Genomic DNA, 13,454 nt, shown 5'->3' with positions numbered 1-13,454 from the left:
AAATCCAAATGGACTAAAGATCTAAATATTAAAAAAGAAACACTAAACTTGCTGGAAGATAAGTTAGGCAGAACTCTTGAAGACACTGGCATAGGAAAAGACTTTATGAACAAATCCTCAGTAGCACAGTAGCAGAAAAGAATCAACAACTGAGATCTCATCTTCTTAAAAAGCTTCTGCACTGCAAAAGAAACCATCAACAGAACTAAAAGACAACCTACAATGTGGGAAAAAATTTTTACCAGCTGCTCCTCAGGCAAAGGACTATTATATAGACTATATTAAGTGCCCATTTTTTAATTGGATCTATTCTTTAATAAAACAATTTTATTTAAGTTTGTTTTTGTATCAGGGATCGAACTTAGGACCTTGCACTTGTGAGGCAGGTGGCAGCACCACTGTGCGAAATCCCCAGCCCATAACTTTATTAAACTTTAATAAAATAAGTTATTTTATTCAGATTATAAGATTTTAATAAATAACTTCATTAAATCTGCATACTATACAATTTACAAACAAAATGTAAGATTCAATGGACCTCAGAATATTTATAGAATTTTATAATCCAGCAGATTCAGTGTTTCTGTTTTACATCTAGGTCTTTGATCCATTTTGATTTGACTTTAGTATAGTATGAGTGATATGAGATTTATAGATTTATTCTTGTTCACATAGCCAGTTTTTTCAGCACAATTTATTAAAGTGGTTATCTTTTCTCTAGTACATGTTTTTGACCTCTTTATAAAAAATCAGATGGCTAAAGGTTCATGAGTTTGTTTCTGCATCTTCAGTTCTGTTCCACTTGTCAACATACCTGTTTTTGTGTGAGTAACTTGGTGTATTTATTACTGTAGTTTTATAGTACAAATTGTAATTCAAGATTATAATCCCTCTTGCTTTGTTCTTGTTGCTCAGGATTGCTTTGGCTATTCTGGACCTCTATGGTTCCACAAAAGTTTAGAAAATTTTTTTTTTCTTCTAGGTCTGAGAAGAATGCCTTTGGTATTTAAAGTGAAATTGCATTAAATGTATATCTCATGTTTGGTAATATGGTTATTTTGACAATGTTGATTCTACCTATCCAGGAGCAAGGATGTATTTCTATTTTCTGATATTCTCTTCAAACTTTCAGAGTATAGTAATGTTCATTATACAGGTCTTTCACTTTCTTAATTCATAGGTATTTGATTTTTTTGAAGCTAGTATAAATGAGATTGTTTTTCTGACTTATTTATTGATTTTCTACATTGCCAGTTTGCTGAATTTGTTTATTAGTTCTAGAAGTCTTCTGGTAGAATTTCTGGGATCTTCTGTGTAGGGGACCATGTCATCTGTGAATAAGGATAGTTTGACTTATTTTCCTATTCATATACCTTTTAATTCTTTCTCTTGACTGATTGTTCTGGCTAAAGTTTTGAGTACTAGCCTGAACCAGGGTGGTGATGGGCATGGTGGCAGTTATATCTTAGCATTATAATGTGGGGATGTCTTGCCTCAGGGCAGAGGGAGTTTCCCAAGAGGGCATCCTGCCCCTGATCTGCCTTAGTCTGTCTTGGGCTTGCTCTGTAGTCATGGTGGGGATCAGGAGTTCTAATATGGCTTTGCAATTCAAGCCTGTCTAAATCTGTTGTTTTGGATAAATATTTAAAGGAACCTGTCAGTGCAGGCTGCCAGTATCCCATCATCTTCTGAATATCTAGAAATGTTTTAATATTCTTGGAATGTAGAATGATGTTGAGATGGAGGAGTGGAGGATAGCTGAGCACTGACAGTGAAGCAAGCAAAAACTATACTGTGGAGGGATAAGTATGCCAAACAAAGAAGTATGAAAATTACCTTGAAATTAATGAGTGCTCATTTGAATATTTAGGAAAAGGGATGACTTGAAAATATATATATATGTATTTTAGTTCAGAAGTCTTTCTCTAGCAAAATACACAAATAAATTAAATTGTAGTAAGACTTGCAGAGAGGGACTTGGATTACAGGCATGCTCCACTATGCCCCTCTGTACGACTCCTCTTGATAGTGGCTGGGTGTATTTTGGGGGATCCCACGGAGAGAAAATTATATATTCTTTCAGATTTATGACAGAAAGTTTAAGTGGTTTATAATCACATCCACAATTGAGCTTCTGCTAGCCATTTGGTTCAAGAACAGTATTCCAGAACACTTCCACCATCCACTGTGGATACTCAGATGACCTTACGGCGTGAAGGTGTAGGGTAAGCACTCCAAGATACTTGGCAGAAGAAATATGTGGTTAACAGAGGAGGAACAAAAGTATAAATGTATCAAATGACAAGTTGTGCTGAAGAAAATTCTTCCATCATGCAAATGTATAAAGTAGTTAAGTTAATAACTCTTGCTAATGCTTGGTCAAGACAGGAATTCATTTTGTCAATATTTAATAATGAAATATGAAACTATAAATCAATATATTTTATTTTATGAGGTGATCTGTAGAAATGAACTTTATATGAATTTTTCTGTGTATAGGATACACATCATAGCAAATATTATCACACATGCCAAGTTCATCTGAGTGAAGTTTTGAATTCTTTGCATTTGAAATATCAATAATAAAATAGTATTTGAGCAATCATGTTCTATACATTATTTGTCCTTCTGTATTGTCTATAATTTTGCAAATTAATCAGTGGAAATTCACTAAATTATAGAGGTATAGAAAATGGATAATTAATGAAAGTGCTGTGTTACCTTTACAGATTCTGTAATGTAGTATTTTTAAGCCTTTTAATAATTGTGGTTATTCTTACTTATTCCTGGTATATATTTACTTTTCTTCCAATGTTGGGGATCAAACCCAGGGCCTCACAGATAGATGCTAGACCAGCACTCTACCTCTAAGCCAGTCCAAGGTATTCACTTTTTCAAACTAATTTTTTATTTAGAATCTTGTATTCTTCCTAAAGGACACTCTACTGTATAAACTTCAGAATCCACAGGACCTGCATTATTTCAGGAGTCAAAATGTATCTATTTGGTAGATTGAGGAGTGTAAATACCCTTTTTCCCAGAAAATAAGAACTTGCCAGAAAATATTCAGCCTTGAAAACTAGAGATCAAAAAATCCCAGTGCCAATCAGCCTACCCTTGCATTACCTGCCTTACAAAGGAGCCACCAAACAAGAGAATAGTGATGGCAGGCAGTTTGGAATTTGGTGTCAAGGCTAATTATTTCCCAGCTAGGTCTTATTTTAAGGGAAACATATATGCTCAGAAAAGTATATTGAATGACATTAGAAGGAAAACACAAATAGAAATTTAAAAATTGAGAAAGTAAGGAACAAGCTGAGAAAAAGAAGGGGAAAATGGAAAAAAAGAGGGCTAGGAAATGAAGACACGAGTGGAGAAGGCTCTACCTTGCTTGCTCTACTTTTGCATGCATTGCTCATTTCGTCTCCTGCTTTCTTTTCTGCTAGATGGCCATGGCATTGTTCACAAACTGATTCACAATTCTCCTTTCTAGTTCCAGATGACTGCATTTTGATTATATATTCGTGTGTAGTCATATGAACGTCAACATTTATATGCCTATGCATTATCCTAAAATTATCTCTATGCTGTAGTCATTTTATTTATGTATTTTACATGAATATTAAATTACTTTTCTGAGAAAATACTTTGAACAATAAGTGGCTGTACAAATGCTCCTGTATTTTCAATTTGCAGTATACTTTTAGACATTTTAAGATCTTTTGTGCTATTTCTTACCTGAAAATATTAATCCAATGAAAAATCTTGAAACTAGACAGCAAATACTTGTGAATACACAATTATAATTTTTCAACATTGACTTAATTGTCTCTGTTTCACAGTTAATGAGGGCATTTTTAGTTAATTATAAAATAAGAAAATAAATGTATTTTTTAAAATTTATATTCTTTTTTTTCCCTGGTACTAGGGATCAAACTCAGGACTTTGTACTTGCCAGGCAGGCATGGTACCACTGAGCTAAATCCCTGACCCTAAAGTTAGATTCATCTTTAAGCTATTGATCAAGAAATAGATCTGGTTTTATTAATATCACTTTCATTTTAAGATTCTCTGAGGCTTTACTCTTACTTGAAAGAGAGTTACTAGAAAACAGAAGTTATGCAGACTCAAAAATAGCAAATAGAATCTTAGCTTCCCCTGCTGTATTGAAATAAATCATTAACACTCAAAAAACAAAAGAAACATAAGCAGAACCTGAGTTCAGTAAGTGGATATGTTTATAAATGCATGTTACTGTAGTTTTCTCAACAAAGTTGTGAATTTATTTCAAACTGTTATTTAGTGATATTAGGTACTCTTCAGGTTCTGTTTCTACTAGTTAATATAAAAAAACCTCATTTTGGACCATAAATTTTGTCTAGTTTAAAAGAGCTTTTGATATTTAACCTTCTACTGTATTTACAGTTTTTTAAAAACAGTGAATTGCTTCTAGCAGAAAGAAAAATCTGCAAAATCATCTATAGAATTGTTGGAGAAGAAACGAAATTTTGAAGGCAAAGTTATGTAACTCATTATGAATTAAATAATTTAAATATCCTGTATTGTATTCTTGAATATGCCTATAAAAGATTCACATTAAAAATAAATAATAATTTGAGTGATTAATTTTGATATCATATTTTTCCTACTAAATAATAGACATTCTGTACTTTTCATATAAGCATAAGAAAAACCAGCCTTAAAGTTTTGAATTCATTATTGTATCTTTAGAGTAAATATAACATACTCTGAAAGTAGAATAAAAACAATAATTCAGAGGTATCATGCACAAACATGTTTAGTTCTGAAAGGCCTAAACTGGAATAATAAAAATAAAACTGTGTAACTCAAATCTATAAGAAATTAATATGAGAATATTAAACATACCTAAATTTGTTTTTATCATTTTAAAGTCATTATTTATCAGGTTTTATATCTAAGTCATGATCATTCAAATCATTAAGGAGCCAAAAGTTACAAACTGTTTCCCTAAATGCACAAACAAAAGTCTTAGAATAAGGAACCTACACTGTATTTATAAGAAATTAATTGCTTAAAAATTATTTGTGAAAATATAAATATTTTACGTGAGAAATTCAGGAATTTAATTAAACTACCATCAGCCAATAAAAAACATGAATTGAACTAGACAATCTTTGTTTCTCAGAAATATGCATAGCTCCCTTTAATCTAGACATACTAAACATAAATATTCAATTGCTGAACAATAATATGCTTAAATTTCACTGGCCATTTTTCCCCCAGACATTTAGTACTGTTTTTGCATCTTAAACAAAAGAAGAAAAGTGGTATTTTTCATAAAAAATAAATTCTCTTAAAAATGTTATTTTCCCACATGTTACTATATATGTACTTGGAAATCCATCACATTTGTTCATTTATTATTACAATTAATTATACATATGTTATGTATTTAACATATTCTGTAAATAATAGTGGTATATAATACAGTAGAGTTTCTCCCAAATTGTTTGACCAATGTCAATAGCTATTACTTAATATTCATTTCTGTTGGTCCCTTGTTAAAATGCAATGGTAAATCTGAAAAAACAATATGTCTGCACAATTTCATATATGGATAGTGATTGATTACTGCTGTGACAGCATCCCACCTTTTTTACATAATTGCTAAAAGAGTTCATTTTAAATTAATTGACATCACTATGAAATAAATTATATGGCTGTGTGGTTAGGAAGCAAATCAGGCCAATATTAGACATACTCGGGGGCAAATATTCCATAGGAATTGTGAGGATAAGTGCCAGAGATTGAATTTTGCATAGGAAATAAATGTGAGAAGACTAGTGATACTGAGACTGAACTTTATGTATTTAAAGGGAGTTTTCTTTTTTTAGAAAATATATTTCTTTAGTTTTAAATAATGATTCAAATTGGTGACTTATGTTAGCTCATAGCTCATAGTCAATTGGAATATTGACTCCTCAATTTTCATATGGACAAAAGAAAGGAAAATTCAATGTAAATTTCAAGTCCAGGATAATGGGCCTGATCTGTTCTTGAAATTCCAGGTAAGAAATCTAGAGTGTTCCCCCAAATTATGGCCCTGAGTGCTGCTATGGGTTAAAAGAACAAGATAGTTCCAAGCTTCATTAGAAAGTATGTTAGAAAGGAAATGGTAAGCATTTTTCTCTGCTTTTATTGAATCAATGTGTACTCTCATCAAGAATAGTATGGGTACAGAATTGTTATACAACACAGATTTTAAAATATTGTAGAGAAAAATAAATCAATGAAAGTGGGTAGAATCCAAACAATTTTGGGAAGATCACATTTATAATGCCCTAAAGGTCTTGTTTTTACAATTAGTATTAGGGGGGAAAAAAAAAACCTGTTGATTATGTCTTGAAGCTGAAATAGTTCTTTCTAGGCAAATATAAGTAATTATATTTATACAAACAAAATAATCATTATAGCTGAAATTTTAATATTATATTATTAAAAAGGATTTCAGATAAATTTATGAATTATAGCACCACAATAAATTATTAAAGAAGCTGATTCTTTTAGAAATATATCTTTTAACTCTTAGGTCTAAGCTAGTAGGGGGCAAAAAAAAAAAAAAGTATTAAAATATTCTGTAAAAGCCGCGAGTTTGACACACCTGTGATCCTAGTCATTTAGAAAGGCTAAGGGAGGGGGATCACAAGTTCCAGGACAGCCTGGGAAACTTAATGAGACTCTGTCTCAAAATATAGTACGGAATGACTGGAGCTGTGGCAAGGTGGCAGAGAACCCCTGAGCTCAATCCTCAGTCCTGGAAAAGTATTAAAACATTCTGTAAAAGCCGCGAATTTGACACACCTGTGATCCTAGTCATTTAGAAAGGCTAAGGGAGGGGGATCACAAGTTCCAGGACAGCCTGGGAAACTTAATGAGACTCTGTCTCAAAATAGAGTACGGAATGACTGGAGCTGTGGCAAGGTGGCAGAGAACCCCTGAGCTCAATCCTCAGTCCTGGAAAACACAATCAAACAACGTATTCTTTAAGAACAGCCAGAAAATGGAAAATGCTATGCTTGCTTAAAAACTCTTGTAATTTGAAGGTCAGTCCTACTTAAATATATTGTAATGTTATTAACATTTTTTTCATCTGCATATTTTTTATTTTTATGAACCATTTACATAAAAATTAAATAATACACAGTAAAACTTTATTGGATACATTTGTTGGAAAATGACATTACAGAATCATTGAATATCAAAATACTTTATCAGGCATGTTAACATTGTTACTGGTTTGTTACAGATTAATCTTTTATATTTAAATTTATCCATAAGATCATTCTTTGATGAAGACTGATGGAATAGAACAACATGAAGTGCGAAAAGGTATAAAAAGAATCAACTGTGAGAAAGGATACTTTCATTCTCACAAATACATTTCATTTATCAGAAAAATTAAAAATTGCCTACTTAAATACAAACTAAATTAAGATGGAAACCTCTTAATACACGTTGAAAAGTTTATAGCTATTTTCCACTAAGTGCACAAAATCAGATGCTAAATACTTCACAGCCAGTCTTTACCGTGCCTTTAAAGAATTTGCAAATCTATGCAGGAATATACCATTTGCATGTGTTTAAATGTTTATTTTTCATGATGAAGAGGAGACAATTTTCTATACCAAATGAAAAGTTTGTAGAAGCATAAAATAAGTCATGATATTTTGCCTCCATAATTAAGTGTTCAGTCTCAAAATAGAAAAGATAGATAAGTCTGGACAAATAAAAAGAAAGCACTGGAATATATTCTGAATCTTTATAGTTTCTTATGTTGACATTTCATGCTAATCACACAATATTTATATAAAAAAGCAATTTTAGAAAAATCCCAAACTAAAATTTAAAAATTTATTTGAGTTTTGTGAACAGTTTCCAGAACTGGATGAGTGAATAGATATTTAACTCCATAACATAGTGTTCCTTTTTTATTTTATGGGATAATTACTGCTATGCTGTTCATCATATAAGGAATTATCCATGTTCCAATTTTATTTCTTCCCTATTAGTTTAAGAAAAAGTATTCCCTACCTTCAAAGCCCTTTCCATACATAAGTTTATATGATGCCACTGAATTGAACCAAATAAAGTATTCAGAAAAATTTTGCTCTCTGGTGCTATCAGATATACATATGTGTGCATAAATTCTTATAATTGTTCTCTTTAATTAACTGAAATCCATAACAGTTTAGACAACCATAATATATTTAGAAATCGTTAAAAAGAAATAGTTGAAAGAATACATTTATTATTTTACATGGAAGGTTGTGTTTTGGTTCTGATTTCTCTTTTTAAGGGAATGAGGCTTTTGAAAATGCAAATGGCATTTAAAAAATACATATGATACTATAAACAGCCTCTCACTCCGCAACATGAAGGTCTATAGTTCCTTGGATTTATACATGAAACAAATCTGATGGAATAAAAACTTTTTAAATCTTAAATTTTTTCTATTGTATTTGTATATTTAAAACCTCTTAGTACTAAAGTATAGTGATTAGTTTATGTTTTACCTTCTTCACAAGAAAGGGAGCCATTTTTTGTGAGTTCCAACCTGTTGGCTATTTACCAATTTCCGGTAAATCTCTGACTTCAGGAACCGAGGGAAGGAGTCCTTGGCCATGAGGCTGTAGACTAGCTTCTGAGCCTCATCGAAGCACCTGACCGTCGGCTCTGCGATGTTTCTGGAGATGACATCTCTTGTACTAAAGTCAATGTTAATCTGCAAAATTAACATCCTTAGATTGGTTCCGTCAAATAATGCACAGTTTATACAGACAGTAGATACACATATTATTTGAATTTTTCCCAAGCGTAAAGCTAATCTGATGCAAAGCAGAAGAAGGGTCATACATTCATTTGGGATGCAGAGCATTGCCTTGGTCTGATTGCTTTCCTAGTTTGAGAGGGGTCACATTGACCAGAAATAGCGGTAAAGCCTTATTTTGATATTTTAAAAAAAGCAAAGTGAAAAAACAAATGAAATACTTTATAATTTTAAATTCCTTTTCACACTTAACTTTTCTTTTTCCCCTACTGCTTTTGCCTGCCTACCTACATTGTTCTTTCTGTAGGCAGGCTACAACTAGAGTAGACAAGGTTGACTCTTGCTATTTCCATCCAATACTGCTCCCCTTTTTATTACCCACAACACTGCTTTTCTTTCTAGTTTTTATCTTTTGCTGTCATTGTTTGGCAAACTGGATCAAATACCCCTCTTCCCTGACTCCCACCTTCCTCAGCAAGGCCTAGAAGAGATCTATTTTTTTGAAACCTAACATTCACCTGCAAATATGTAAAATGCTCCAAACTTTCTTGTGAAGATACTCGCCTAACTATACACATATTTCAGTATATATTCTGAGAATCATGGAATTTCTTCTCCAATATAAATTGAAAATATCCACAAAATACAGAAGAGTTGAAAAATTAAGAATTAAAATCATTAATAGCTTCCCAAAGGCAAGTGCTATATCTTATTTACTTTTCTGTTTTCCATCACTTAACATAGTACCTAGCACATAGCAGGAAATGGATAAATATTTGTTGAGTAGAATAAGACATTTCTTGGGGAAAATGAAGGGGATTTAGAAAATACAAGAATTTTTAAATCTGATAAACAAAAGACTATAAGTGACCATTAATACTGCATTTGAAATAAAGTTAAACCATAGCCAGACAGAACTTAGAAACAAATTCTTATGCAGATACTAACTTGCTATTTGTATGAGTAGAGCAAGTTTTATAATTTCCTTTCATATTCAGTGTCCGTGGTGCAAAAGAGAATAGTAGTAGCACCTATATTAAAGTGTTTGTTTATAAGGACTAAACAATAAGGTCAAAATATTTAATATTGTTATTTGAAGAGTAAGAAGAAAGAAAAATTTAATTGGAAATGAATCATCAATATTCCACTATTTGATCACAGATATTTTCTTTCTTTATGGATTTCAGATTCTCACTGATCCCAGAATCACTTTTATTCCTTTGATCATGTTTTTAGATCCTTCACTGAATTTCCAGATAAAATTTTGCAACTTCCTCAAAGACCTCAAAACTTGGAATCGTGTTTCCCTTGTTCGTACAGTAAGATAGTGCAAAGAAGTAGAAAGACTTTGAAATCTGTCCTTTAATAGTTGTGAACACTGACATTGAGTGAATGGCTTGATCGTTTCTGCGCTTTTGCTTTCTATGGATATTTTTTGAATCAGATTATATAAACCCTAAAGCGAGAATGTCCACTCATTTATTGCTTCCACAAATATTTATAAATGCTTGTTATGTGACAAATACTCTACATATAGAAAAGAACCCAACTACTAATAAAATAAATATTATTGCTTTAGATTTAGACTTGATGAATAAAATATTTCTGAAGAATAAACCTCCAATGTAGATTCCTGGTACAGAAAAGAATTTGTTTAGTTCTGAAGAACCCCTATGCCTAGATGACTGGAGGGCAAGGTGTGAAAAGGGAAGTCCTGGATGATACAGGAAGGGTATGAAAGCCAGGAATTGTAGTGTTTATGTGCTGTGAGAAGGAGTTCTTGTTTTGCTACTACAGACAACAGGGAAACAGATAAATAATGTGATAACTTACAGGATGAATCCCTTATAGTGTCTCCTTTATAGTGGGAATCAATACTATTATCAAGACATTGTAGTAATTTTTACGCTTCTGCTATGGGGCCTGTTTCAGAACCTATATTGTGCTATAGAGCTATGAGAATATGTGTTGCCCATTTATTTACATACATTATTCTTTAGCAGCTTTATTTGTGATTTGTTTAACTTTATACCCTTCTAATGATAAATATAGCAACTTTGAGACCAACCAGGGGAGTCTTGACTGGCAGTAGGGCCAACATAAGCTTCCTACACAGTGAAGGATTATTATTATTATTATTATTATTATTATTATTATTATTATTGTTATTATTATAACACATTATTATTATCAGAACTGAACGATTGTTGTAATTCCTCATTTCCTATGCAAAATGTAGAAAGCTCTGATACTACTGTTCATGATCTTTACAATGTGATCTTAACCTGAATATTTCTTTTCTGCTATGTGTACTTTATATTCCTACCGAACTAAATAACAGCCCTCCTATTCCTTGTATTTTCCACTTTTGAATGTATTTTTATACAATTCTACTCCTGCTGAAAGTTTCTCTTTTCTGCCTGTCTTTCACAGGTCTTTTGTTCCGAGGGCTAAATTTAAACAACATCTTCCATGCGGAATTTTCTTGTGTATTTTTTAATCTTCTGATCTCTCAAAGGGCTTTGTGTTTCTTGGACGATATTTACATTTTGTGCATCTTCCTTTCATACTTCACATAATATATAGATATAAGAAATATATAGATATAGATATATAGACATATATGTTGTACAAATCAAGAGAAGAAATGATTGCATTTGTTCAAAATAATATTTACTTTTTAAAGAAAACTATTCCATGTAAATAATGCCAATTAATGTTACTGGAATATATTCAACGTGTACTTCTCACTTACCCCTTTCATTTTTCTAATTTGTCTCTTTTCCTACCAAGGAACTGCCAACATCAGATACTGATAGACAAGTGATGAGCAGATATACAGTCCCCAGGAGATAATCTGTAGTTTTATGAAGATGTGTCTTGGTAATTCAGCCTAATGTCAGTGACAAAACATCACACTCATATGTTTATATAAATGTCATATTTTCTCTTATTTGTTTGAGCAAGAAACATAGGAAGAATGTCTTGACACTTTTTTCTTCGATCTCTTATGAGGTGTGTATATGTGTGTACACATGAAATTTTGCCTTTTATCTGATAACTTCAGGTGCTCTTTTTGATTCTTTTATTTCTCCACTTTTGACTTTTATTACTAATCTCTTTTCTTAAATTATTGCAATTTACTGCTTCTCTGATACCTCTTCTCACAACAGCTTTTCCATCTAAATACTGTGGCCAGCATCAGTTTTACCAAAATATCACTTTTTATAATATTAATCTTTGCCTAAAACCCATCACTTTCTATACAAAATATAGACAACTCACCCTGCATTTAAAATTTAATATGCTTTCTGGAAGTAAAGCTTTCTGAAGAAATTGAGATTTTTAAACTGACCTCAGTATTGTGAACAGGAAAGACTAAAAATGTACTTGTCTCTGAGAGGGTAACTGGAGGAATCTGGGGCTTAGAGTAGAAGAAAGCTGAGTCAGAAGAGGCAGGACGGTGCAGTTTACAAGTCTCGCTAAGGACTTTTTCACTTATCCTGAGGGTAGCAACAATCATTAATAAGATAATCATGTAAACACATATTTAAAACAATTACTTGTTTCTAAGTGGTGTTACACTTAGGTGTGGATACTAGGAAAATTAGGAAACCATACCAGACAGGTGGACAATTGGTAACAGAATGGGGAGGGGGTAATATTGAGGGAATAAAGGGCAAGTCTCCATGACAAACATACTCAGAAAGGAGATTGGATGGGACTTAAAACCAAATAGTTATGAGCAGGGGCAAGGGAGAAAATTTTTAAGAATGACTGGATTTTAGAAACATTTAACAACTGATAGAAGGTGCTGATGGATTAGATATGGGGTATAAAAGAGAAGAATCAAGAGATAAGTACTAAAAATCAAGCCAGAACTATGAGAGTAGAGTTTCCATTAACTGAGACAGAGAAGATTGGGTAGAAGAAAGTTTTGAATAAAAAATAAATTGTAGTTTTAAAGCTTGAGGTAGCCTTTTAAAACCATAAGATTGGAAGAGATCCCTGGCCAAGTAGGTGTGAAAGGAAAATAAATGAGATTGCCTCCACTCCTTATTGTGTAAGTTGGATCTTGATTAAGAACAGCAAAATAAGTTGTTGAAGAGCACCGGTCCTAGAATCCAAGTAGAGATATTTCCAGCTGGGTGTGGTGGTGCATGTCTATAATCTCAGCTATTCAGGAGGCTGAGGCAGGAGGCCTATAAGTTCAAGGCCAGCCTGAGCTATTTAGCAAGATCCTATGTATTCCTCTATTAGAGTCACTCCTGGGGTTGCGGTGGGGGTGTCTGAGAACTGCATCCCCAATTTTGCACTCATCACAAATGTGATTTTTGGTTGGATTCACCTAGAAGTTACTTGAATAAATTTCTACCTCAAATATTAAGAAAGATGAGATTTTGAGCTTGACATATACTGACCATACCTAGGAGAAGGTGACACTCTAGAAAGGTAGACATTCCAAATGTGTGATCTAAGGCATAAGGCATGCGTGAGTCTCTTAGGAGCTGCAGAGATGCTTAGACTTTGTTGAGCATCTCAAACTATTATGTCCTGAGTAGGTAGTATGTACTGAACCCCATTGCATTAGTTAGTAAAATAAACAAGGTGCTATATATATATGTATATATATACATATATATGA

At 32.5% G+C, this 13,454-nt stretch overlaps 1 protein-coding gene across 1 annotated transcript in view; it reads right to left on the bottom strand.

The window, feature by feature from the left end:
• Positions 1–8,560: 8,560 nt before the first annotated feature.
• Positions 8,561–13,454, bottom strand: part of Rgs21 (regulator of G protein signaling 21) — a 19,807-nt gene continuing 14,913 nt past the window's right edge. Inside the window, exon 4 of the mRNA XM_010608759.1 lies at positions 8,561–8,764. Coding sequence (XP_010607061.1) covers positions 8,561–8,764 — 204 coding nt within the window. The remainder of the gene's footprint in view (positions 8,765–13,454) is intronic.

Source organism: Fukomys damarensis, unplaced genomic scaffold, assembly GCF_012274545.1.
Source record: "Fukomys damarensis isolate Sample0158 unplaced genomic scaffold, DMR_v1.0_HiC HiC_scaffold_11, whole genome shotgun sequence".
NCBI classification, from domain to species: Eukaryota; Metazoa; Chordata; class Mammalia; order Rodentia; family Bathyergidae; genus Fukomys; species Fukomys damarensis.
Note: the sequence above shows the minus strand (reverse complement) of the source record. Positions and strands in the feature narration are given on the sequence as shown.